Source organism: Prionailurus viverrinus, chromosome D4 (genome assembly GCF_022837055.1).
Source record: "Prionailurus viverrinus isolate Anna chromosome D4, UM_Priviv_1.0, whole genome shotgun sequence".
NCBI lineage: Eukaryota > Metazoa > Chordata > Mammalia > Carnivora > Felidae > Prionailurus > Prionailurus viverrinus.
Window position 1 is genome coordinate 799,206 of NC_062573.1, and position 26,166 is coordinate 825,371.

The 26,166-nt window shown below is 57.8% G+C and overlaps 2 protein-coding genes across 20 annotated transcripts in view; one reads left to right on the forward strand and one right to left on the reverse strand.

Annotated features, from left to right (window-relative positions):
- Positions 1-49: 49 nt before the first annotated feature.
- Positions 50-16,362, forward strand: GOLGA2 (golgin A2). Of its 6 annotated transcripts, XM_047829218.1 has the most exons (27): positions 50-197; positions 1,683-1,805; positions 3,003-3,083; positions 5,114-5,230; positions 5,520-5,563; positions 5,684-5,747; positions 6,148-6,207; positions 6,398-6,478; positions 7,288-7,326; positions 7,612-7,674; positions 7,757-7,850; positions 7,945-8,051; positions 9,209-9,267; positions 9,563-9,704; positions 10,794-10,883; positions 10,991-11,098; positions 11,340-11,427; positions 12,185-12,522; positions 12,801-12,914; positions 13,553-13,798; positions 13,876-13,951; positions 14,151-14,239; positions 14,495-14,677; positions 14,767-14,869; positions 14,953-15,059; positions 15,142-15,295; positions 15,385-16,362. In XM_047829218.1, the coding sequence occupies exons 1-27, from the start codon at positions 114-116 to the stop codon at positions 15,609-15,611; spliced, it is 3,081 nt and encodes a 1,026-aa protein (XP_047685174.1). In that variant the 5' UTR covers positions 50-113; the 3' UTR covers positions 15,612-16,362. The 6 variants fall into 6 exon arrangements, with proteins under 6 accessions (XP_047685174.1, XP_047685176.1, XP_047685177.1 ...); XM_047829220.1 differs by lacking the exon at positions 6,398-6,478; XM_047829221.1 differs by lacking the exon at positions 5,114-5,230.
- A 651-nt stretch (positions 16,363-17,013) lies between these two features.
- Positions 17,014-26,166, reverse strand: part of DNM1 (dynamin 1) — a 44,618-nt gene continuing 35,465 nt past the window's right edge. For 3 of the 14 annotated variants that reach the window (XM_047830524.1, XM_047830519.1, XM_047830517.1), the window contains 7 exons: positions 25,346-25,455; positions 24,503-24,614; positions 24,097-24,108; positions 23,557-23,727; positions 21,977-22,218; positions 21,389-21,604; positions 17,014-18,293 (listed from right to left, as the gene is read on the reverse strand). In XM_047830524.1, coding sequence (XP_047686480.1) covers positions 18,221-18,293; positions 21,389-21,604; positions 21,977-22,218; positions 23,557-23,727; positions 24,097-24,108; positions 24,503-24,614; positions 25,346-25,455 — 936 coding nt within the window. In that variant the 3' untranslated portion in view covers positions 17,014-18,220. Of the gene's footprint in view, positions 19,049-19,214; positions 19,252-20,663; positions 20,666-21,388; positions 21,605-21,976; positions 22,219-23,556; positions 23,728-24,096; positions 24,109-24,502; positions 24,615-25,345; positions 25,456-26,166 lie in introns of all 14 variants that reach the window. The other 11 variants (XR_007146366.1, XR_007146367.1, XR_007146365.1 and 8 more) reach the window with 11 other exon arrangements.

Below are 26,166 nucleotides of genomic sequence, written 5' to 3' on the forward strand. Positions count from 1 at the left end.
TGAGGCCACGCCCCACCCAGCTGGAGCTAGAAACGCCCCGTCCCTCCTTTTCTGGCCATCACGTCTGCGCGGTGACTACCGGGAGCAGTTCCGCAGTGGTTGCTGGGATCGCGATGATGTGGCCCCCCCGTCCCCCTCCCCTTCCCGTGATGTCGGAAGAAACCCGACAGAGCAAATTGGCTGCGGCCAGGAAAAAGGTAAAGCGTGCCGAGTCGCGGCTCCCTGACCCAGCCAAAGGCCCCTTCGACGGCCGGGCGGTGGTCAGAGTCTGTGCTGCCCCTAAGGCACACAGGGAGAGCCCCTCGGCGCCCCTTGGCGGCCCCCCGCCCCCCCACCAAAGTCTTCTCAGCCCGTCCCGCCCCCTGGCAGCCCAGCCCCCGCCCTCTCCCGTCGCCCCTGGGTGACTTTGGGCAGTGACTCCCTGGGCTCCCCACTCCGGGCTCGGCTCTCGCCTTCTGCCACCCAGAACCAGACGACCTGGGCTCCCCGGGCCGATCCCGGTCTCCAAGGACCTGGGTCCTAGCCCTGCCTTCCCCTCCCCCACCGCGGAGCGGAGCCGCGGGCGTCGGTAGGGAGGAGTGGAATGTAGTTACGTCACAATCCCCCTCGGAACTGTCATTAGCGCCAGGAGCCTGGTGTTTGATCTTAACTACTCAGTCCCCCTGTGTTTTCATCCCCTCTCCGGTGTCTGGTCATGGCACAAATTTCCAGTTTGAAGGGAACTGGGGACTGTAGGACCTAGGTGGGAGGGGTTTCAAGCGCCCTTACTAGACTGTACCCCATCCTTAGACATTGACTTCACTAGTGATCGAGACACGTTGATAACACCTTGGTGACAATGGGGAGAATGTGTTTCCTTTAGTTTGGTATCCTCCTAGGTTTCTACTGTTCAGAAAGACTTCTGACATTTTAAATCTAAATCCTCTACCTCACATTTTAATTTCCTATGATTCTGGAACCAGTGCCTCTTAATCACTGCTCTTTGGAGTGAGATCTGCTTACCCTCTGTGGGACAGATCTCTGGAAACTGAACTTCACAGCTGGGAATCTTCCCCCAGTCATCATCTGAACATGGAGTGTCCTGAGTGCCACAGGATAAATATGGGGCCAAAGACTCAGTTTTTGCTTAGTTCTCTTGAGAAAAATCCTTTTATGTTAATACACCTAGGGATGACATTTGCATAGATTTGTAAGATTATAATAGATTTCTCTCTGAAATGGTGCTTGGGTTGCCCTTGTTCTGTTGTGTTTCCAAATTCACCAGGCGTGTGCCTTCACTGCTTTCTGCCGTCAGGGTCTGTTGGTGTAAAAGTTTGAGAAATACCAGTCTGCGGCCTTGACAGATGTGCAGGAATGGACTCTGATGTCTGATTATTCAGATGTTTACTTTTCCACCTCTGTGCCTCTGGGATTGCCTCTTGGCACCTGCTGATTTTGTAGCATAACCCCAGAACTCAGAGGCAGAAGACCGGGTTTAAATTCCATTATTGCCCACCCCCCCTTTATTTTAAAGCCCCGTTACCTATCCATTTCTGCAGTCATTAAGGATTACAACATCTTGTCGGGTTGCTGGTGGCATTAAATCAGGTGGCGGATAGAGGAGTATATTGTAAACAACAAAGTTGGATGTGAATATGGGGGTTTACAGTTCTCACGAGTTGTCCTGCTTTTCCTTGCTGCAGTTGAGAGAGTATCAGCAGAGGAACAGCCCTGGTGTTCCTGCAGGAGCGAAGAAGAAAAGGAAGATTAAAAATGGCAGTAACCCTGAGACAGCCACTGCTGATGGTTGTCACACTCCTGAGGATGTGAGTATTGGCTGGCCGGGCTTCCGGGGGCACAGGGGTACGTGAGGGGTAGTAAAGGGCAGTGATGAAGGTTGTGGAGAAAGTGTCAGGTACAGGTTTGAATCCAGCTGTCCCTCTGCTGGAGACCTGTCCCTGCTGGGGATATACTTCCACGTCAGTAAAAATTGGGGTCATTGTGGTCTGACTTACACTTGTGACACTGAAATGAGATGATTGATGTTGTTTTTAAAAATTTTTTTTTTCAACGTTTATTTTTTTTTGGGACAGAGAGAGACAGAGCATGAACGGGGGAGGGGCAGAGAGAGAGGGAGACACAGAATCGGAAACAGGCTCCAGGCTCCGAGCCGTCAGCCCAGAGCCCGATGCGGGGCTCGAACTCCCGGACCGCGAGATCGTGACCTGGCTGAAGTCGGACGCTTAACCGACTGTGCCACCCAGGCGCCCCTTGATGTTGTTTTTAGAATAATCCCTTAGTATAGGGCCTTGTGCGGGGTAAACATTCAGTCAAGGGTGGTGCTGTGTGACTGATGGGGTGACTTTCCTCATCCCCAGCTTCAAGGGGAAGCCAGGCAGTGCGAACAGCCATTTGCCACCACAGCCTTCCCTTCGGAAGCACCAAGAGAGGCCCAGGGTGTGGTGAGGGGAGCCCCAAGCACTTGGGTCAGGAGACAGTGGGTTTTGAGTCCATCTTTGCCACCTGTTGGCTGGGAGACCTCGGGAAAATCACTTCCTCCCCCGGGCCTCAGTGGCCTCATCTGTAAGATGATATTGCTGCAGCAGGTCAGTGTCTTCCAGACTTCTAGCTGGAGCCCCCTTTGTTCAAGTGAACCCTTCCCTCGGCAGTCTGGTTTTTAAAACAGAGATGAGATTCCTGTCAGATTCATCCCCGGCATCCTGGGCCTGAGGAGAGGGTCTCACGGATGTATTCAGAAAACAGCTGCATCGGGCAGGTGACTGCATTCTGTGTCACTGCATCTTTCAGGGGACTTTTCTCTCTGTGCACGTTGATTTCTGCAAGGCGCCAGGTGGCCGTTTGGGAAGGCGGCACAGGCCATGGATTCGTTCCCGTCTCTCTTTTCCAGCATTCCATTCTCGTGACCCCATCTCTTCTTCCTTCCCTGACTCTCTCACCTCTCTCTAAGCCACTTTTCTCTCTCTCTCCCCCTGCCCTTGTTTCTCCCTTTTCGCCTCCTGTAGATTCAGGACATTCTGAAGGTGCTGGTGTCCGACCTTAACCGCTCCAATGGGGTAGCGCTCCCCCCATTGGACAAGTGGAAGGTGAGGCAGTGCCGAGCCCCCTCTCTGGCTTGCTCTTTCCCAGCTGTGCATGCTCCAAGGCTTCTCTGGTTTGGGGGATACTTTGCCTCTGGCTTATTTTATGTTGCTGTCATTAACCCTCAGCCTGTTCATGTCTGCTTTTTCACCTGCTTGGTTGATTGGGTTTGTTTTCCTTCCCCCACATCTTTTATCATCTTGGAGAAGGTGAGACATACCTTATGGGCTCAGAGGAGCCGCTAAGGGGCATGGGGAAGGGAGTACAGGCCTAGAGGAGTCTGGAAGCTTGTATTTGCACTGAGTTCTACGATTCCGTGTCTGTATCCTGCTGTGGTCCTGGAAATGAAGACCCAGATCCTTCTTGTCTTATTATTTTTAATGTTTACTTATTTTTGAGAGAAAGAGAGAGACAGCGTGAGTGGAGGAGGGGCGGAGAGAGAGGGAGACACAGAATCCGAAGCAGGCTCCAGGCTCTGAGCTGTCAGCACAGAGGCCGACGTGGGGTTCGAACTCACGAGCTGTGAGATCATGACCTGAGCCGAAGCTTAACTGACTGAGCCACCCAGGTGCCCCTGCTTGTCGTTTTTTAAACCCTCTCTGTCTCAGTCACTGTTTCCCACTTTGATTTTCTGCTCCCGCAATGCAGGCTTGTGGTTGCAGGGTCCGGGACAGAGCTGACAGCATTTCCAGAAATGGGGAATCATGGAGAGATTAGTTTCAATGGGACATTTGGAGGGGGTGGACAGTGTTTTTTAAACACTCCAGACTTTAGCTACAAGGCCTAACGGTGTGAAATAACCTGGTTGTTCACAGGATTGTCGTGTTATATATACTTAAGTCCTCAGAAAATTACTTTTGTCCTTTTCTGAACTTTCTTGTGTTCAGTGCTAGGGATCCATGGGAACGCAGGTTCCCTGAACAGGTTGGCATGGCAACACCAGGTTCCGGGGTCAAAGGTCACAGCACGGACAGTAAACATGCAAATGATTCATCTTCAGCTCCCCAGGCTCTGCAGCATTTGCTCTAAGGAGGGAGGTAGGGGTGGATTGTCAGAGGCCAGGGCTGATGGGTCCAGAGAGCAGCTAGCCCTGGGCCCTGAAGAGGTATGGCCTCCTCCTGCTGGCTTCACTGGCTGGGCCTTTGCTCCCTAGTCCTCTCCCCTCATCAAACTTGAATTTGTCAGCCATCTTCCCCATCTCTTTGCTCATCTTGCCTGTAGGACATGAGATCTCTAGGGGCCAGACACTTGGACTAAGTGTCAGGCCTGAGCCTGGAAAGAGTCTGGGTGGGGCTCTGGTCAAGCAAGTAGGTCCAGGTAGGGAAGAGGAAGTGGTTTCTCCATGGCTCCTTGTCCCCACTCCCAGGATTGTTCTCCAGGATGTCAAGAATTAGAGGGTAGACATCTTCCCTCTGGCTTTTCCGGTTGGTTCTTGGTTTTAGAGCCAGGAGATTGGGGTGGGGGTAGTGGCCATGTTTTTCTTTTTACTTGCAGGCATAGGGTGAGGCTTCTAGTTGGGCAGCTGCTTTCCCAGAAAAGGCCTGAATAAGGCAAACATGGCCAGTGATTGGGGGGAGCAGCGGGGAGAGGAAAAGAGAGCAAGAGAGGAAGGAGGCAGAGGGTGGCGTTGACCACATCTCCATCACCACCACCCTCTTGCCCAGCAGGGGCCCAGGGTGAGGGTCACTCTGGCGTTCCGGAAGAGTCGTGCCTGTCTCCTCCCTGACTGGGCACACCTATCTTCCACCTGCTGTGGCTGCCAAGGTCAGAGCCCGGTACTTGTCTCTTGCTGAGCTCCAGGGAGAGCAAAGCCATCATGTATTCATGAAGGAGGTCATGCATACCCTGCTTTGAGCTTTGGCCATCCAGAAGGTTGCAGAGCGGCCCTCCACACTCCAGAGTGGCTCCCAGCATGTGCGATTGTCACTCTGACCACAGCAACCCCTGTCCTGCCCGCTCTGTACCCCTGCATCCATGGCAGCAAGGCACCTTCTTACCTGCATGGCCCCTAACCCCCTGCTCTGTTCCGTGACAGGCGCCCAAAGACCGCGCCGCTCCTGCTGCACCAACTGTTGATGACACCGTGTCACCTGGCGGTGTCCCTTCCCCCTGTGCCAGTCCCCCCCGTGTCACTAGCATGGCATCAACTCAGGTTTGTGCCCCCTCCCCCCTTGCCTGCCACCCCACTGTACGTTCGCCCTGTGCTCCTCCTCAGAGGACCGTACCTGCTTTGGGCCCTCGTCCCCTTTCTTCAGGTAGTTTGGTTTCTAGAGCCAAGCACCCTTACCGAGGACTGAAGTGAGGGAGGCCAAGACCAGGTCTTTCCTTGAAGTTTGGGAAGATGGAAGGTTGTCAGAATGAGCTTGGCTACCCCCCGCCCCCACCCCTGGGTGGTCTTACCAGAAATTGAGTGACTACCTCATGCATTTCTTCCCTAACAGAACCATGATGCAAAAAATGAACCTTTTCTCATGGAAGAAAGCAAGTGAGTAACTCCTATGGGGGCAGCGGTCCCTAGGCTGAGGGAGTTGGGGCGGGCCACTGCCCGTGACCCCCTCTTTCTCTTCGAGCCTCCTACACCCCTGACTCCTGTGTTCATCCGCAGATGTCTGTCATCTACCGAGAGCCTGCGACAGCTTTCTCAGCAGCTCAATGGTCTTGTGTCTGAGGTACCCCAGAACTTGGAGCCCAAAGGGGAGTAGATGGGGAGGGAAAATATGATAGAAAGCAACAGAGGTGGAGAGAGGGAAGAGCCTGGGACCAGCTGGCCTGCTGGCTGATGTGTAGCTCGTCACAGCTCCTCTGAGTGTCCTCTTTGAAGCTCCCCGAATGAAGGGGTTGGACCTCGAGGCTGGTTACCTCGTTTGATCCTGCTGCAGAAAGCACAGAGTGAGAGCTGCCTGGGAGGGGGATGGAGGAGGGGGAGATAAGAACCAGGAGGAGTTGGTACAAAGGGGTTACTGCCAAGTTAGAAAAGTTTGCAATTGTTGGGCAAGACAGGAAGTTGGAGAGCTTAGGCACCGAGGGGGACAGCGCGCGTCTCCATGTGAGCCCTTTCGTGTCTCCTAGTCTTCATCCTACATCAATGGGGAGGGCCTGGCTACTTCTGCTAACATAAAGGATCTGGAGGTAAGTTGGCCTGGACCACGGCCCAGTGATCCTGCAGGCCAGCCCCCACCTCCTCCCACAGCGGGGGCTGGGTGCCCCTCTGCCAGCTGAGACAGCCCAGACAGCCCCCAACCCTAATGACTGCTCTCTCTACCTCTCCCCCCGCCCTCGTCCAACTCCTCCTCCTCCTCCTCCTCTGCATGCGCCTCAGAGCCGGTACCAAGAGCTATCACTAGCCCTGGACTCCAGCAATCTAACAAACAAACAACTCAGTAGCAAGATAGAGGAATTGGTAAGAGTCCAGTGGGGTCCCCTGGTTTCACGCTGCCAATCTGGGGCTCTAGTTTTCCCCTGGGGCTCTGAAGAGAGGGGCTGGGGGCCCCTGCTGCCAAGGGAGAGTGGGGTGCTGGGGGGCCTAGGTCTCAGCTGGAGGGACCCCGGAGCACGGAGCATGCAGCATGGCTCTCTGTGGCTGTCCTCTTTGCCTCCTCTCTGTTCTCCAGACACCCCTGCTCGAGTCCTCTCCCCACTTGCCCCGGGGCTGTTGCCTCTGGAGGAAGCACTGGCTTGACTGGTGTGGTCTGGCCCTGACTCAGTCCCTAATTTGCTCTGTCTCTGAACTCGGACAAGTCACCTTTCCTCTGTGGGCTTCAGTTTCCTGAGGAGGTAGAATTCGAGGTGTCCGAGTCTGTCCGATTGAGCTCAGAAGATCAGGGCCCTTCGTTCCCATATCCCTGCTGTTAAGAACCGAACGGGGCCTATGGTACACGCTCAGTAAATATCTGCTGAATGAGTGCACCCTTCCAAGCCACGAGCTGGCAGAAGGGTAGTCTCGTTTCTCAGCTCCCGTTTCTAGAGGTTTATGTCCTTGGCCTTTCATGGGTATCTGGATTCCGACTCTCACTTGTGTAGATGTGAGGCAAACCACCCAAGACCCAAGGTCTCTCTCCTTGGGAGCTTGAGGAGAGTCTGTCAGTTCATGTCCCCATGAACTTTCCCTTTAAAACCCATTTCTGGCCCCTGCCCATCCCTCCGTTTTGGTCTGGGGAGGGTAGTAAAAGGGGGACAGCCTCAGTTACCCTCCTTTGACTCTTTCCACAGAAACAGCAGCACCAGGAAACTTTGGATCAACTGGAAAAGGTAACGTAACGTGATTTGTCTGCTGATTACGTGGCGGATAGGTTTGGGGAGGATTCAGTTGTAGAGGCCCATTCTCGTCTGGGTCTGCTCCCAGCCGGGAGAAATAAAGGGCCCCCTCTTCCCGCACCCCTGCCCTACACCTCTGCTGCCTCCCCCCCCCCCCGGGCCCCAAATCTGGCCTCATTGTTCGGCCTGTCCTGGGCCATCGGTGGCATTCCAGGAGCGTGTCTTTTGCTGTTTCAACTCTGCCCCCTCCCAGTCAGGGATGTTGTGTCCTTCTTGCAGGAGAAGAAGGAGTTTGAGCAGAAGCTTATGAAGGAACAGGGTTCTCTAAGGGAACAGCTACAGGTGTGTGGTGTCAAGGTCTCCCACCCCCCAGGAAACGCTTCCTTTCCTCCTCTTCACTACTGCTTCCCCTTCCCTCCCAAAGGTTCACATCCAGACCATAGGGATTCTGGTGTCTGAGAAGACCGATTTGCATACAGCCTTGGTCCATACACAGCAGGCAGTCAGGCAGAAAGCAGGTAGGAGTCTAGACACCCCTGTCTCAGCCTGGCACATTGGCAGGGCTTTGGTGGGATTCCTTCCTGGGTCCCACTTCGAACTCTGTCATTCCAGGAGAGTCTGAAGACCTTGCTAGTCGCCTGCAGTCTTCCCGCCAGCGCGTAGGAGAGTTGGAGCGCACGCTGTCTGCTGTCTCTACACAGCAGAAACAGGTGGACAAGGTGAGCCCAGCAGCTGACCCATCCACTGGAGGCGCAGCTACCCCGACAGGGGAATGGCCTGAAGGTCCCTTCTGTACGACGGGGTGTCGTGCTGCCCAGAAGGCAGCACAGGCCATTTCTCGCTGCTTTAAAGTTGTGTGGTTATTAAAAGCAACCTGGGGCTGAGCTGGCTGACTTGAGGGAGTTGGCAGGGGTGGGAGCTGCTTTCTGGAGGGAGCACTGAATGCAGAGCCCAGAGGCTGAGAGCCAGCCCTGCCCTCCATGGGCTGTGGACCTTGGCCAGTACAGAACAGTACTTTTTTTTTTTTTAATGTTTGTTCTTGAGAGAGACGTGTGCCAGTGGGAGACCAAGCAGGTCCCAGGTGGTCATCGAGCCTGCCTTGGGGCTCGATCTCATGAACCATGAGATCATGACCTGAGCCGAAACCAAGAGTTGGATGCTTAGCTGATGCAGCCACCCAGGTGCCCCTAGAACGGTACTTTTAGCATGCTACCATTTGTACAGGAAGGGGAGAAGGGTGTGTGTGCTAGATACGAAGTGTGTGAAAGGATGTATAAATACCCAGGGAGAGAAACAGAGTAGCTGGGAGGCATGTCACCTCTGTCCTTCTGGGTGGTGGGCTGTGTGAACAGACCATCCATTAAAAAAAAGGAACAGAGATCACGATGCAAACCCACTTCCCCTCCTTGTGTCTGCTCCCCCACCCCAGGGGGAAAATGGGTGAAGAATCAGATGTTTAATCCCAGCTCTGTCTCGGTGACAACTTAACTTGTGCTACTCTGTTGTTCACCTGTAAAACAGACATGCACCCATGCCTCCCCCAGGCGGTGATCGCGGGGATTCAGTGCGATTGTTAGCTCGGCGCCCAGTAAAGTGCCCAGTAAAGGTCCAGAAGTGCTGGTGTCGCTAGTAATAATGATTGCAATCCTACCTGCCCTGTGTGGGCCTCTGCTAGCCAGCTGTGGCTCTCTCCCACCCTTACCGAGTTCTTAGCTGAGGCACGTGAGAACATGGGCTTGGGAATGCTTTGAACAAAATGTCAAGGGCGGGTGCAGGCTGAAGAAGCACAGCTCTAGAGGAGTCCCTGTGCTGCCATTAGTCCTGGAGACGCACCTTCTGCCTGCCCGATCCTGACCTTGCCTTTCTGTGTTTGCAGCACAACAAGGACTTGACCAAAGAGCGAGATGCCCTCAAACTGGAATTATACAAGAACAAGTAGGATGGCTGGGGGCTGGGAAGTGGGAGGGGGACAGGAACATGGGCGGGGGGGGGGGGGCATATGAGTTAGGACAGATGCAGAGCCAGGCTCTGGGCCCAGCTGTGCAATCAACACAGGCCGTGGCCTCAGGCCGCTCCTGTCTTCTCTCTGGCCTGCCACTTGTGACCCCTGATCCCCGGGTCCCTTCCGACGCCACTGTTCTGTGGCTCTGTGGTGAGGGTGGTGGGTGGATCACCAGAGCGCTCTTTTCTGTTCTTTACTCGTACCTTTCTTTGCTGCCCGTGGCTACAGCAAAGACAACGAGGACCTAAAGGAGCATAACTCGGAGCTGGAAGAGAGGCTGCGTGTCTGTATGAAAGAGAAGGAGGCCCTGCAGCTTGGGGTGCAGGAGCTGGAGAAGAAGCTGGAGATGTCGGAGCTCCTGCTGCAGCAGGTGAGGCCAGAGTCCCAGGGAGTTGGGGCCCCATCTGGGGCCGCCGTCTCCAGCCAGGAGCTGGAAGATTTGCATTCTCGTTCTGCTCCTGCCATAGAATCCTGCTGCAGACATTGATAAAGCATCTACAAATCGGGCCCCGCCCAGACCTGTGGAATTAGAATCTCAGGGATGGGGCTTTTTTATTTTTGCTTTTTTTTAAAGCGCCCCGGTTGAAAACCATTGTCGTATAGATGATAGTTCCGAGTCATGACACATAACAAGGCAGTTCTAGCCCATGCGTCTGTCTGCTTCCTCTCGGAGGCCGGGCCACCAGGTTGTCAGGGTGCCTGGGTCAGAGAGCTTCCCCTTGTCAGTGCTTCTTCACACTGAGCAACACTCAGCCTTCATGTCACTTCCTTCGGCAAGGCTCTTCCTTCCAGATCAGCACAGGAAAAATCTTGCCTCTTGCCCAAGACAGACCCTGAGATACTCTGAGAAGGAGTGTGCGTAGGTTCCTTGTCCTCCCTAAGATCTTTTCCTACCGAAACAGCCCCAACTGTTTCTCCCACGGTCTGTCGCCCTCCTGATTGCTTTCTTCTGGATGGGATCTGAATTGTCAGGGCTCCTCTTAATAGTCAGTCTTCCAGAGCAAAACACGAGTCTGCAGATTCGGCCTGGCCTGGGCAGCATACAGAGCTCTGTATCCATCCATCCACCCATCCATCCACCCAGTACGACTGGAATGCCTCCTTTGCGCCCATTCCTGTGATGGGCAGTCTAACAAATGGCCTGCTGGAGATAGATGGATGCCTGTCCTCTGTGACCTGAACACCCCGTCTCTGGGACAAGCACCACTCTGTAGCCTTAATCATTATAGCCAGAAAGGATCTGGAGGGATGAACACCAGGTTGATGGGCCTGGGAGGCAGAGGGCCACTTACAATGAATATTCAGTAAACGTGAGGCTTGCGGACGTAGTACTAATGACGTGAGGGTGGACCTCTTCATCGATGTGGATGCACGTTATCCTAGCGCACACCCGTTTGCGGGAACCTGCATAGAACAGCCCGGTTTCCCAACGCTAACCTTCTTGTTTTCTACTCTCCAGTTTTCTAGTGGGTCTAACCCCCCCGACAGCAACCAACAGTTACAGCAGGCCCTGGAAGAACGGGCACGGCTGGAGACACGTGTGGGGCAGGTGAGGCCTTGGAGGGCGAGGGGTGTGGAAGCAGGATGATCGCAGGCAAGCAGGAGCTGGTGAGGCCCCGTGGCTGCCCCTGCTAACCACTGTGCCCGTTCCTGCAGCTGAAAGACACCCTCAAGCATATGCAGCTGGAGAGAGACAAGTACGTAGAGAATCTGAAAGAGGATAATGCCTTTTGGCAGGAAAGGATGAAACAGATGTCTGAAAAGGTAAGGTGTGACCTTCGGCCCCCCCACCTTAGGGCATTTGATCTTTCGGGGCGTCGTAAAATGGGAAGCCTGTCACTTGCTGTGTGCAGCCAGAGGTGGCTGGGTGGTTTTTGCGGGGGCGGGGGGGGGGGGTGGGTGGAGAGGGCGACGGTTGCCTGGCCGTCCCTGCCTCCGCAGCCCCCACATGCCCATCCCTCCCTCCCCACCCCCCACATGTCCCTCCCTTCTGTGCTCTGGGCAGATGCAACAGTTGAAGGAAGAGAAGGAGCACAGCGTGAGTCAGGTGCAGGAGCTGGAGGCCAGCTTGGCTGAACTGAAGAAACAGACAGGTAAGCTGGGGCCGGAGTGGTAGGGGAACAGGATTGGTGTCAGAGGGCCAGTGAGGATGCCTTCGAATGCTCTAGGAAGGCGGACAGATGGAGGGGCACTGTGGCCAAGGGAAGGAGGTCTGGACCAGGAGTTGGCATATCTGGGTTGAGTGCCCACTGTCAACTACCCAGAGTTGTCTTGAGCATAAAAACGTGAAGAACTCTATTCATAAGTGTCTGGAAAGATTGCACGTCCTATGAGTGTGAGGGATTATTGGTCAGGCAGCCAAGGTTTGGGGTGGGGAAGCCCAGTTGGGAGCAGTGGACCAAGGGGCGCCTGGCTGGCTCAGTCGGTAGAGCGTGCGACTCTCGATTTTGGGGTCGTGAGTTCCAGCCCCTTGTTGGGCATGGAGCCGCCTTTATTTATTTATTTATTTATTTATTTATTTATTTATTTATTTTTATGTTTATTCATTTTTGAAAGAGAGAGACAGAGCACAGGCAGGGGTGGGGCGAAGAGAGAGGGGGACACAGCACCCGAAGCAGGCTCCAGGCTCTGAGCTGTCAGTACAGAGCCCAACGCGGGGCTTGAACTCACGAACCGCGAGATCATGACCTGAGCTGAAGTCGGACGCTCGACCGACTGAGACACTCAGGCGCCCCGTGGAGCCTCCTTTAAAAAAGAAAAAAAAAAAAAACAAACTAGGAGCTGCGGACCAGAAAGAGGGGTTTTTTGAAGGCACAGGGATAAGAAGCCTCTACCATGTGCCCCCCGCAGAGGTCCCCCCAGCCCAGGAACCTCCAGCAGGGCCCTCGGAGGTGGAAGAGCGACTGCAGGCGGAGGCTGAACAACTGCAGAAGGAGCTGGAGAACCTGGCAGGGCAGCTGCGGGCCCAGGTGCAGGACAACGAAGGTCTGAGCCGCCTGAACTGGGAGCAGGAGCAGCGGCTGCTGGAGCTGGAGCGGGCCGCCGAGTGCTGGGGGGAGCAGGCTGAGGAGCGCAAGCAGATTCTGGAAACCATGCAGAATGACCGTACCACCATCAGCCGTGCGCTGTCCCAGAACCGTGAGCTCAAGGAGCAGCTGGCTGAGCTGCAGAATGGCTTCGTCAGGCTGGTGCGCAGCCCTTCCTCCCTGGCTGAGTCCTTTGGTGCTGGGCAAGACTCTTGACCTCTCCGGGCCTTTGTCTCCCCGCCTGTAAAATGGGGCCGGTGGGGGGCGGGGTACGGACCTTACGTGAAATGGTGCCAGTCACGGCACCTGTGAGCGCAGATGAGTGGGGTGGGGGGATTTTCCCACCTGCCTCCACCTTTCCCTGAGCTGTGGGAGGCAGACACCAAGCTCTGGGGTCTCCAACCACACTGGGTAGCCGCCGATTCCTTCTCTTCGTCCAGAGCAACGAGAATATGGAGATTACCAGCGCGCTGCAGTCGGAGCAGCATGTCAAGAAGGAGCTGGCCAAGAAGCTGGGCCAGCTGCAGGAGAAGTTGGCGGAGCTGAAGGAGACGGTAACCCCTGCGTCAGCTGCGGAGGCCCCGGGGGGGAGGGGGAGGGGGGGTGCGGGGGGCGTGGCCAGGACCCGGGTATCCAGCCTGGGGTTGGTGGTGGGGGATGTGACTCCAGAGTCCTTCTGAGCACAGCTCCTCGTGGCTCCTTGCTCCTGACTTTGAGAAGTGGGTAGCCCTGGGCCGAAGGTCATCATTCCAACTAGATCCTTCAAGCCCCCAGTGAGGGGGGAAAGCTTCTTGGACTCAGCTGTGGCTTCTGACCCCAGTGGTCACTCTTCACTTCTCATCTCTCAACCTCAGTTTCCTTAATCTAGAAGGGAGATGACCCTTTTGCTCACAGAGGTGTCGAGGGTTAAATGACAACTATGCCCTTAAGGGGGGGGGGGGGCGCACTTTGATTTTCCACTAAAGTTAAAATGCAAAGAAGGTTGTCAGGAGGTGTGAAGCTGGGTGAGGGAGGCGTGGGGCTCTGCACCAGGGGGCAGTCACTTAGGTCCCGGAGTGATGGAGCCAGGCCCCCCCCCCCCCCCCCAACCGCCCACGGCAGGGCGGCAGAAAGAGCTGTTGCCCCTACCTCCCCGGTCCCGGCTCCGAATCTGCAGGCCGCCGCCTGCCTCACTCCCAGGGTCTTCCCGCAGGTGGAGCTGAAGAGCCAGGAGGCCGAGAGCCTGCAGCAGCAGCGAGACCAGTACGTGAGCCACCTGCAGCAGTACGTGGCGGCCTATCAGCAGCACGTGGCCGCCTTTCAGCAGCTGGCCTCCGACAAGGAGATGCTGCAAAAGCAGGTGCTGCTGCAGACGCAGCTTATGGACCGGCTGCAGCACGAGGAAGTTCAGGGCAAGGCGGAGGCCGAGATAGCCCGCCAAGAGTTACAGGAGACCCAGGTGAGGGGCTTGGAGCGCCGGGCCCCCGGGGAGGGCCTGCGGCCTGTATCCCTTCTCACGCCTTCCTGGCCCCTCAGGGACGCCTGGAAGCTGCCACCCAGCAGAACCAGCAGCTCCAGGCGCAGCTGAACCTCATGGCTATGCCTGAGGAAGGTAAGCGGGACCTGCCCAGGGAAGAGGACGGAGCCCGAGGAGGAGGAGGGGGGACTTCAGGGCGGCGAATCCTCCTCCTCCTCCGGGGACGCGCTGGCCCAAGGTCGCTCTGGGAGGTGGGGCAGAGCCCGGCTTTCCTCCCCTGCCCGCTCCACCTCCCCCGTTGGGTTGTCTGAGGCCCCTCCGGCTGCCTCGACAGGAGACGGACTGGACGGTGAGGAGAAGGACGGGGAGGCAGCCCCGCCAAAGCTGAGCATGCCGGAGGACCTAGATAGCCGCGAGGCCATGGTGAGCGGCCCTTCCCCGTCCCACCTTCCCGCTTCCCCCTGGGGTCCCCCGCCACCCTTCTCCTCTCTTGGTTTGCCCCCCTCAGCTTCTCTTGACCCCAACCTCCCCCGGGAGCCGGTGGTCCGACCTTGCGCCATCCTCGAAACACCAGGTGTGCCCACCGAGGCAGTGAGAGGAGCTCCTCTCTGCCTCCCCGGCCCCGGCTCGTCCCGAGCTTCCCCCACAAAGGCGCACGCGTACACGTCTTGCCCGCAGGTGGCGTTTTGTAACTCGGCCCTAGCCAGTGCCGAGGAGGAGCAGGCGCGGCTGCGCGGGCAGCTGAAGGAGCAGAGGCTGCGCTGCAAGCGCCTGGCTCGCCTGGTGGCCCCTGGGACCACCGAGGACAGCGTGCCTGGGGAGACCCACCAGGCCCTCCAGGTGGCCATGGACAAGCTGCAGGTGAGTGAATCGGCTCCGGCACGGCCCCGGCGGGGGGCGGAGATGGCTAGGGAGGGCTGCGAGCCCTGATCCCGCTGCTGTGGCCGCAGAGCCGCTTCCTGGAGCTCATGCAGGAGAAAGTGGATCTGAAGGAGCGGGTGGAGGACCTGGAGCATCGCTGCATCCAGCTTTCTGGAGAGACGGACACCATAGGTGAGCGGGCTGGCCAGCCCCCGGGGTCGGGGGAGCTCCGTGAGGGCTCGCAGAGCCTGAGCGTCAGCCGGTCTGCCCCGCAGGAGAGTACATTACCCTCTACCAGAATCAGAGGGCCGTGCTAAAGGAGCGGCACCGGGAGAAAGAGGAGTACATTAGCCGACTGGCTCAGGACAAAGAAGAAATGAAGGTGGGCCCTCAGCGTCCCCGGGAGCAGAGAGGGGGCGGGGCGGGGCCGGGGTAGAGCTGGGGCTCAGCACCTCTCCCTCCAGGTGAAGCTACTGGAGCTGCAGGAGCTGGTGCTCCGTCTGGTGGACGAGCGAAATGAATGGCAGGGCAAGTTCCTGGCCACTGCCCAGAACCCTGCTGGGGAACCCACTACGGCACCCCCAGCCCAAGAGCTTGGCGCTGCCAGTGGCCGGGGTGGTGAGTAGAGCCCGCGGGCGGGCGGGTGGGCGGGCGGTGGGGGAGGGCTTGCACAGCGCTCAGGGCCCCGCCCCTCTCTCTCCCCGAAGATGATCTTCGAGAAGTGAGCCTGGCCGACAGTGACAGTGCGGAGCCTCCCCAGGGAGAGGCCCTGTCACGCCACACTGGAGCTGAGAACCCCACCGCTCAGCAGATCATGCAGCTGCTGTGTGAGATCCAGAACCCCCGAGAACGCCCAGGCTTGGGCAACAACCCCTGTGTCCCCTTCTTCTACCGGGCCGATGAAAATGATGAGGTGAAGATCACGGTGGTCTAGGAGTTAACACTAGCACACAAAGCCTAGACGAGTGGGGCTGGGGGCTCTGCCCCCAGCCTGTCCCTACCACCCTATCATTCCTTCCCGACCACCCTTTTATCCTTAGACTACCAAGATAAGACCCTCGAGAGGGGTATGATGAACCCCCTAACGAGGGAGACAAATATGTGCAGACCCCTTGCCACCTTGGCAACGGCTGTATCTTTATCTCTGGGCTGTTCACAGTTCCGGAAAAACAAAGAGCCAGAGGCTCAATAAATATAGTTTATTTAGGAGGTTGCCTCTTTTGGGGAGCAGGGGCTCCCTGGTGGCCTCCTCGCCCCCATCAGGTAGTCCTTCATTCAGAGGGGCTCATGCATCCTCTCTTCAGAGGCACTTTGGGGCACAAGTGGCCCCCACGCTGTCCAGTTAGATGACTGGGCAGCACTCTCCTAGGCCTTGGGATGTCAGGGCTAACTGAGGCCAAGCAAAGGCGTAAGCTGGTGGCGGGGTGGGCTCCTCCCCAGCTCCCTCCCCAGTGTACATACTTATCTGTGTAACATTTTGTATATTCTGGGGATAGGGCAGCCCCTGTACCATAGCAGAGGTTTGAACTGGCAAATGGGGAGAAACTTCTATTAAATATTTGAATATAGGGAAACTTATTTATTGATAGCATAGGACAGAGAGGAAGGGGGTGGGGACGGGGTCCTGCAGGGGTAATTTGACTCCTGTTTTGCTTTTTATCTCCGAATAAATGGATTTAGCCATACTGCTTGGCCTCGTGTGTGCCTCTTTTCCAGTCACCGGTCACTAGGTCCTGGGGTCTGTGCTGTGGGTGCTGAACAGGGAGCAGGTCCTGTCAGCAGAGGGCAGGCTTCTGGATTGTGCAAAGCCCCGCTGTGTCTGAACCTGCCCAAAGGAGCTGTTAGAGACGGTCCAGCCCTGTCGCCCTCCTGCTGCTTGGGGAAGCCTGGGGGATCTCAGGGGGACTCGAAGGTCGGGGGTGGGGGGTGCTCCTGCCCTAATGGCCAAGAGGCTCAGAAGCCTGATCCAGTCCTGGGGAGGGGCAAGCAAGGTCCCAGCACTCAAGAGTGCCGACTTCCAGGGCAGGCAGTTTCTGTGGCGTCACCCTGCCCCTCTGGTGGCCTGTTGTCCCGTCCCTCCATAGTGCGTGCCAGTGCCCCTAGTCCTCCCTCCAGGCTGAGTTGGTGGCCCTGCCCCCCTAGTGGGCAGAGCAGGCTTCCTAGAATAAGGACCTGTGAGCCCCCCCAGTGCTTTCCCAGTAGGCCTGGGAAAGGGTGACGCCTTTCTTTGCCACTCCTCACAGCACACTAGCAGTGGCTGGGCCCTTCCCCACCCCTGCATCCCAGGGTTTAAGCCTTCACCTTCTCCTGAACTCCACAAAGAACACAAGCCGACAGAGGACAGTTTCCCATTGTCCAGAAATGGGTTTTATTCTCAGCCAAGAGACAGCAAGACTGGTGGTAGTCAGGGAACCACACAGCTGCCAGTATGGCACCCCCGTGCTCGACTGGGGGAGGGACGGAAAGGTGGCTGTCCACGGGCTGGGCATGATGGGGAGGCTCATCAGAGGTGGCACACGCTGGAGAGGGGGATGTCAGGGTGACAGTGTTCCCTTGTAGTTGGGCCACAAGACTCCTCAGGGACAGCATGGTGATTGATTCCCAACACTAGCGGCGAGGCTGTGGCGGCCGTGTGTGTGTGTGTGTGTATGTATATATATATGAATATTTATAGATATTTATAGAATGGGGTAGGAGCAATACCACAGAGGGGGCACAAGTTTTCACCAACATCATGCCTGGATGTGTCAGCTCACCACTACAACAGACTAAGTCACAGATGAAGGGGGAGGCTTTGGGGCTGGGGAGCCACTGTCAAGTCACAGAACAGCCATCCAGGCAGGCTTGGAAAGGGAGGTCTCCGAGGAACAGAGGGATCTGGTTAGAGGTCGAAGGGGGGCCTGGGGCTCTCAGGACGGGATGGACTTGCCTGACCCGATCGGCTGGCAGTTGGAGAGAAAGCAAAGAGAGAACGGAGAGAAGGAGGGAGAGAACTGGTAAGGCAAGCAATGCCAAGCCCGGTGGGGCAGGAGGGGAGGGCAGGGGGAGAAAAGGAAGCTGCGGGTGTGGGCAAGGGTTCTGGAATGGAGGAGAGAGATGAGAAAGGGAAGGTGGGAGAACTGGAGATGAATGGGGGCCACAGCTTCCCCAGGGTCTGGGGTGGAGGTCAAGGCAGCCCCCCCCCCCCCCCCCCGCCACGCACGCTGGTCTCTCATACACCACCAGGCAGTGCACCCACAGCTCCAGACACATGCTCAGCCCCTCTGCCTTCCCTCTTTTTGTGGCCCCCTTGTCTTCCAACGTACTGGCCCAGGGCCACCCCTAGCCTTGGAGTGTGGGGCCGCGTGCCCCGTGGCCACAGCTACCAGTCCTCATGGAGAGAGACAGGAGAAAGAACACTGTTTGAGCCAGGAGGGCGAAGCTAAAAGGATGGCTGGAGGGGGCACTGGACACCCCTCTGGGCGGGCAGAAAGCCCGGAGTCCTCGGAAGGGACCCTGGGGAGGCAGGGAGGTCAGGCAGCCGGATGCCAGTTGGCCACAGGCTTATAAGTCTAAGAGGGGAGCCTCAGCTGGTCGGGGGACCACAGGTCGCGTAGGTGAGGCTGGGCCCTTCCTGCTGGGGAAAAGCAGAAGAGCAAGAGTCAGCGGCAGGGGCAGAGTGACAGGCGGGTCGCTGGGTGAATGTGCGGCCCAGACAGGGTGGGACTCGGAGAAGTTGACTAGGCTCAGGTCAGTGGACACTGTTGTCCCCTTGACTGAAAAGTGTAGGTCACCCCTAGGAGCAACAGGCCCAAGCCCACGAGCCCGTGGACGGGCTATGGTGCTTCGTCTAGGGCCGAGGACGCTGTGGTTTGTAGTGTGCCTTCACAGGCGTGACAACACCAAGGAGGTAGGGGAAGGGGCCGTGTGACCCTGCCTCACCTGTGAGGTGTGGACAGGGCCCTCCAGCTTTCAGAAACCAGCACATAACCAGAGCCTTGGCCCCAGATTGCTGCTCAATCGCTGGCTATCTGATAGAGGAGATGGGGCTCCGACCTCCTCTGCCCTATCGTGGATTCGGTTCCCAGAGCTCCTTGCCCCAACAGCACAGCTCAGATGGGGAAATGAGTGTGGCCTCCCCAGGATGAAGTTCCAAGGCCTCTGGCTGTCTGAGTCTGGCCCCACGCACAACGACGCCCACCCCCTCCGAGTTCCCTGCCTCTACACCATAAACCGTGAGCTCTCTGCCCTCCCTGACGGCTCCAGAGAGCACCCATGTCTGCCAGCCTGGGTGCGGAGCCTGTCCCAAGAGCTCCCCAGGCTCAGCCATGGAGGTCTTGAGCAGTGGCACTGAGTCCCGAGGCTCGCTGAGAAGGGAGGTGAGAGAGCCAGCTGGCAGCAAGGACAGAAAGAGGAAAGAATAAGTCTGGAGCTGCAGAAGGGAGAGGGAGGGGAGCCTGGCTCTGAGGTCCCGGGTGCGCCCCCCGATGTGGAGCTGGTGCAGCGGGGGGCAGACACACCGTTCATGCAGCAGGCAGAGAGGCATGTATGTACCTACCGTGGCTGACGCTCCTCAGGGGTCACTGATAGTGATTCTGAAAGACAGCACGAAATCAACATGGCAGTTCACACGCACGGACGGGGCAGGCCCGGGGGGTGGGGTCACGCACACGCACACGCCCGGGCGTGCACACACATGCTGTGAGGCCCCCTGGCCCCGCATGCGCACGCTGACACATGCCCACAAACAACACGCACACGTACACACCTCCCCCGCCTCCCGCTGCCCAGCACCCTCACTGGCCGGCACGTGCAGCACGGATCCGGGGCATGCAGCCACTCGGCACACTGAAGCACACGCGCGGGCTGAGTCACAACACAGAAGCTCGCCCGGACACAGGAGGCGTTTGCACCAGCTCCCTGCACACTCGTGCCTGGCGTGCTCAGAGGGCCACCTGCGGTGCTCCGTAAGGGACAGGTCTTGCTTTCTCAGGGTCCAGCTGTCATTTCTCTGCCCAAGAACCTCCCAGGGCTCCCTACTCCCCACAGCATTGAGCCTCAAGAAGACAAACTTCTGTGAACTTTTAAGGTTTTGCAGCCTGCCCCACTGTACTCAGGGCAACCTTTTCTTATTCTTCCTCATTCCGTCTGCACTCTCCTCTGGCCAGCGGCTCTCCTCAATGCATCCCCACTAAACCTTCGCCCACACCACCGCTCCATACCCAGATGCCCCTGACTTCTCACCACCTGAGTCTTATCCCAGTCAGCCCCCGGACCTCCCCCACGTCAAGCTGTCTTGAAGCTTCCCAGACTGTTCTCTTCCCCGAGGCAGGGCCGTGACTTGCCAAGTGTTTCCTGTGTGTTGGCAAGACTGGAGTTAGAGCAGGTGCCAGATCTTCCTCTTCCCCTATGTCACACCTCAGCGCGCACCTGGGCGTGCCAAATTCCCTTAAGAATCTGAACACCCAGGGAAGTTAGCAAAGTGTTCCTACAGCCACATTTGCACTTCATGCGGCTTCTCTACAGTCACTGTCTCTCTCCCTCCATCTTCACGCCAACCCTGGGAGAAAGGCAGAATGTTAAATATCATGTGGTAGAAGGGACACTGAGGCCCCGGGAGGGAAAGTGACTTGCTTACAAGCACAGGGTTAACCAGAACCTCTGGGCTCCAGCCCAGCGCTCTTGACCAATACCATGCTGCCTGCTTTACCCATCTGCTTTGGTCATCGGAGCACCGTGGAAGCAAGTCCCATCTCTGCTTCATTTGGGGTTCATGGAAACTAGACCCATGAAGGCTAGGTCCTACCCTCCAGCCATCTGGAAACACAGGTGGATGCTATTGGTCTGATGTGCTCTTCCTCAGAGAATGTGGCCAGTGGAAACACGGACTGAGATACCAGAACGAGCTTCCTTGAAAAAGGGCCATGAATCAAGAAGGCAAAGCCAAGGGATGAAGTAGAATGATTTTCCCTGGAAATCTCTGGCAACGGGGCAGCCTTTCACCCACTGCTGCCCCCCACCCACCATGTGGGTCCAGGCCAGGTAGGGGCAGGGGGAAAGAAGAAAGCCATTAGATTGCCCCGTCCCTCCCAGTCCCCTTTCCCAGCTGCTCGGCGTCCTAGCCCCGTGCCTGAGTGCCATTCTTACACTCACACCCGTGTGCACGCCCACACACACATCACACACACCTGGCTGGTCACAGTCACAGCCTGGCCTCTGTTGCTGTGGGCCAGAGGCCAGACACGCCCCTTGGGACGATTCAGAGTCAGGACTCAGAAGGGGGGCATCAGAGTAGCCCTGAGGGTAAGTGAACAAACTCCACATCTGGAGAAGATCTGAGTTCAAATCCCCAGACGTGAGGTGGGTCACTAGGGGCTGGGAGAGAGAAGTGGAGGACGGAATGGAGAACGGCGGAGAGCGAGGAGAAAGGAGGAGGTAGGCAACAGTGGGAGAGAGAAGTGAAAAGGGAGGGAAGCGCCATGCAAGTGCTGGAAAGAAGGGGGCAGGTGGGATGAGTCCCACGGCCCCCTCCGCAGAAACGACCACCTCCGGGACTCAGCGCTCCCTGGGGGGGGGAGGGGGGGCAGGCTCCGCCAGCCCTCGGCCACACCTCCCGTAGCTCCGGCACCCACGTCCGAAGCGCCCCGGATGGAGGGGGTCGGCTCTGGCCCCACCTCCCTCCCGGCCACGCCCGCCCGGTGGTCTCTTCCGACGCTTTCAGCCCCTACTCACCTGGGGACCCCGGGCGGGGCGCGGTTGGGGCGCGAGGGCACCTGGGGGGGAGGACCGAAGGGGTCAGGGGAAGCCCCCGGCCTGGAGGGCACGGGGGGCGCCCCCCCCAGGGCGGACCCAGCAGGCGGAGGCCCAGGAGCAGGGCCCCGCGACCCGGGCCGGGCTGGGGGCACGGCGGGGGCTCGGCGCTGCGGAGTGGGGCTGGACGTGGGTGACCTGCGGGCGACAGGGTGCGGAAGACAAGGAAGGGAGAGATGAGCAGCTCCGCCCCACCCTGAGCCCCGCCCCCAGCCCCGTGCCGGTCACGCCCATGCGCGCAAGCCCCGCCCCGCCCCGCCCCGCCCTACTCGTTCCCGGAGTTTAAGGCCCGCCTCCGGTGGCTCTAAAGTTCCAGCTCCACCCAGCCCCGCAGCCAGCGCTTCACGGCAAGCCCCGCCCCGCAACAAGCCCCGCCCATTTCTAAGCCCCGCCCCCGGCTCCAGGTGGGAGCCGCTCCGGCGACGCGGGCGCGCCACTGCCCGGTCCCGGCCCTCCTCCCGCGGGCCCCGGGCTGGGGGGCTTTGGGGCCGTGGGGGCCGGCCCTGGTACCTGCGTCCGGCCGGTACGCTCTGCACCTGCAGCCAGGAGTCGTCCACAGGCGGGGGCATGGGCGTGCTGACAGTGGTCGTGTTGATGTCGCCGATGATGCTGAGCGCCTCCTTCAGTGCGTGGTACATGCGCAGCATCTCGTCGCGCCGCTGTGCCTGCTCCGCCGACTCCTCCATCAGTGTGTTCTGGTCCCCGCACGAGTACAGGTTGGCCAGCAGCTCCGAGAAGATGAATTCCTTCGTCTGCGGGCGAGGAAGCGAAGAGAGGACAGGCTGGGCTCTGACGCCTGTACCACGCTGACTGCGCCGTGGTGTGTGCGCTGGACTGAGAACTCGGGGCCGGGGGAGAGGGAAGTGTCCTGGCTTTGCCGCCACCTGAACTCGGAGATCTCCCCCGCCCGCCACTTCCCCGTCTCCGTCCTTGCTCTTTCCTCAGATAGTCCAGAGAGGAAAAGTGACCTGTTCCAAGTCATAGATTGGGGAGGGCTCCCAGGGCCTATCATGCAACCAGGACACCTAGTTGTTCAGGTTTTTTTCGGTCTCAGTTTCCCCATCTGTAAAATGGGGCATTTGCACCCTGTCCAAGGACTTGCATGCTCCACTGGGCCAAAATAAGGTGGATGGCAGTTTAAATTTTCTGAGCCCTTGAGTGACAGGTGTAAATGTGTGTTTGGATTGGATGAAATGTGTCTGTGTGTGTAGGGGGTTGGGGGGAGGGGTTAATGTTCTCCTTAAACTCCGCAGGTGCTACCTGGCCCAGGCTCTGGGATGTTCATGGAGAGGCACTGAGGTTTTTTATGCCACAGGCCTGTGTCTTACTTACTCGTTCGTTATTCAGTGATGTGCTGAGCACCTACTATGTGCCAGGCACTGCGTTACTCCGTTCTTTTTATCCCTTTAATTCTCAACTCTGTTATTATCCATATTTTACATACAAGAGAGCAGAGGCTCAGAGAGGGTAGTTTACTGAAAGTCAAACAGAATTTGTGGCAAAGCCAGGATTCAAACACAGTACTAATTCTCTGGTAGCCATGCTTTTTTTCGCTAAGCCATGGATGGTAGTGGTTCTCCGGGGTATGTATTTTTTTTTTCCACGTGTATTTATTTTGGGGACAGAGAGAGACAGAGCATGAACGGGGGAGGGGCAGAGAGAGAGGGAGACACAGAATCGGAAGCAGGCTCCAGGCTCTGAGGCGTCAGCCCAGAGCCCGACGCGGGGCTCGAACTCCCGGACCGCGAGATCGTGACCTGGCTGAAGTCGGACGCTTAACCGACTGCGCCACCCAGGCGCCCCCTCTGGGGTATGTATTTTAAAACACAGTCTGGGACTTCTCAAAAGATGTGATTCCTAGTCCCTTTTGGAAAACATTTAAGAACATTTGTAGTGACTTGGATATGTGAATCTACAAAATAATACAAGGAACTCACATTTTATTTCTTTTGGACAGCTCTGGCGTGGCCCTATACCTACCTCTCTAGACCTGGTCCCATGGGACTGGCCTGTGCCTCCCCGGGGCCAACCTGGCTGCTGCTTCCCTGGTCCCAAAAGAGCACCCACCGCCCACGAAGCGTTGCACCCACATTGTTGATCATGAGATGCATGATGGTCTTCGGCATGAGGTCCCTCACGGTCTTGTTAACGATGGCCATGTATGAGTCTACCAGGTTCCGGATGGTCTCCACCTGCCGCTCTAGCTGTGGGTCCATGGAGTGCATGAAGTTGTCCGAACCATTCTCCTCAGTCTCGCTGGCCTGCCATTGAGAATAGAGGGCATTAGGGTGGCTGGGCTCTCGCAGCCAGGTTCTAGGCACCCCCAGGGGCTTGGCCCCTCCCTCCAAGGGTGGCCTGGAACACTGAGGCGCACAGAACAAATGGCCTGCACACACAGATGCCAACTCCCCCAAACGCTCTGCATCTGGGCTCTGCCCAGTGCCTCTTAAGACCCCAGCCCCTGTTCAGTCTTATCTCGGCTCTCAGTCTAGTGCCTAGAATTTGCCTCAGTTTCCCAGTCCATCGATTAGGAAAGGCTTTCCAAGGTCCCTTCCTGATTCTAAAGACCTGGCCGGAGCTGCGGCCAGGCTGGAGACACCTGGTTGAAGGCGAGGGAGGGGCACACTCACTTTCTCCTTGTCCTGGGAGGCCCACGCCAAAGCCACAGAGGTCACGCCACCAGCATTGCCACCGCCGCCGCCACCAGCAAGCAGAGCCGGAGCAGACACACACAGAGAGGAGAAGGGGAGTGAACTCAGGGCACCCTACCCCCACTCTAAAGCAACTTTAGACATCAGGGAAAGAGAGGAGGAAAGTGAAGTAGCCACAAGAAACCACCATTATATGCAGGGGATGCGCGAAATGCCAACGGGGCAGAGGAGAGTCACATAAAACCAGCATTGGAGGACGGGAGGAAGGCTTAACTCTGATCCCGCCCCAGGACAGGTAGGGGGAGGATCTGTGCTGTTTCTGAGCCCGTAAGGGCTGAGGCTGGTGACCCAGGTGGCTTGGCCCCCTCCTGGCACTACCACTCACCCCAACGCGCTCCGGATACACGCCAGCCCTCAGGAAGGAGGCCTTCCAGCTGTCCACCTCCTCCTGTGTCTCACAGGCCAGTTCCAGCTGCCGATAATCCTTGTAGACATTCCTGCAAGGGCAGGCAGGGAGGGGAAAAGGCATGAAACCCACTCACCCAGGTGGTTAAGGGCATGCGTGGATGGGGGGGGGCAGCGGTCATCATGCCTGGGGTCCAGTCCTGGCTCTCTCACTTCCCAGCTGTGTGACCCTGGGCAATCCTCCTCTCTCCAAGCTTCAGTTTCCTTGTCTAGAAGATGGGTTAATAATGACTCCTACCGCCCTGGGTCACTGTCAGGATTCAATGAAACCAGCAGTACAATGCTCTAAGAAAAAGGGGGACTGAGCCCCTCATTAGAGGGGCATCCCTGACCAGGCAGCCCCCAGTGGCTCCCTCCCTGGCCCTCTGGGAACCTCCCTGATGGCAACTGTACTGAACCTTCATCTCGAGGGAGGTGAAGCCCACAGGAGTCAGCCCTGGCTTGGGAGGGGAGAGACCCGGTATTGTCACGGACCCCACTGGACACTGAGCAACAAGAAGGGGACCAGGCCTGATGGGCTTTTCTTCGTCCCCAGTGCCCGGCAGTCTATGCAGAACAGGCACTAACCCACTAACCGAATGACTGGAAGGTGGGGGGGGGGGGCGGCGGAAGGGGGAAGGAGATTTTGATATGAAGTCCAGCACTGAGTAGGGACTGGGTAAATATCTGTCAAATGAATGACGCGCTGTGGGGCTCAGGGCAGGGTCCCTCCCCTCTCTGCCCAGTGAGGCTGGTTTGGGGCTTGCAGGGTCTGGGGACTCACCTCTGCTCAGTGTTAAAGAGGGCAAAGATGTGCTTGCTCGACATGAAACCTTTCTCCACATCCCGCAGCTTCAGGTTGTCCACGGAAAGCATGTATTTCTTCTCTTTCTCCTGCGGTTAGAGATGGGAGCAACGGTGAGGGGGGCCGCGCCTCACGTCCGAAGAGCACTCTGTGCTGGGGGCGGGGGGCTGGGGCTGCGGACCCCCAGAGTGGCCCCGGGCTTCTGGGCGCCAGGGCCCCCCTGCACTGAACAGGTGCTGTCTGAAGAGAGCTGGAGCCCTGGGCCTGCTGAGCACCTCTGGTGCCCAAGGACCTTCAAGCCGTTCCCAAGAGCTCAGGCTGACAAGGCTGAGGGTGGGTCCCAGTCCCACCCCAAGCGAGCCCTGGATGCAGTCCAGGCCGGCCCCAGCCAGGGACCCCGCCCTCAAAGCCTCTCTCCCCGCCGGCCCGGCCAACGGAGACCTGCTTCGGATAAGCTGCTGACTTCATTTCCTGACTGTGGAGACAGAGAGACAGAGAAGGGGGGCCGCCAGCAGCCCCGGCGGCTTCAAAGGGCCGGCTCAGCCCACGCCCCCCAACCCACCCATGTGTTAGCAATCAGGCGCACGGCACAGACCCGGAGGTGGTACGCCTGTGTGTGCAACGTGTGTGTGGCCGTGTGCCTGTGTGAACGCACGCCGGCCCGAGCACGGACGCTGTCACCACCGTGTGTCAAGGCGGATGTGTGCACGCTTTTGTAGATGCGGGTGGCAACTGTAAATACCTGTGTCGTACGGAGCGTGCCCGCGGGCCACACTGTGGGCACACACATTTGCGTGCCT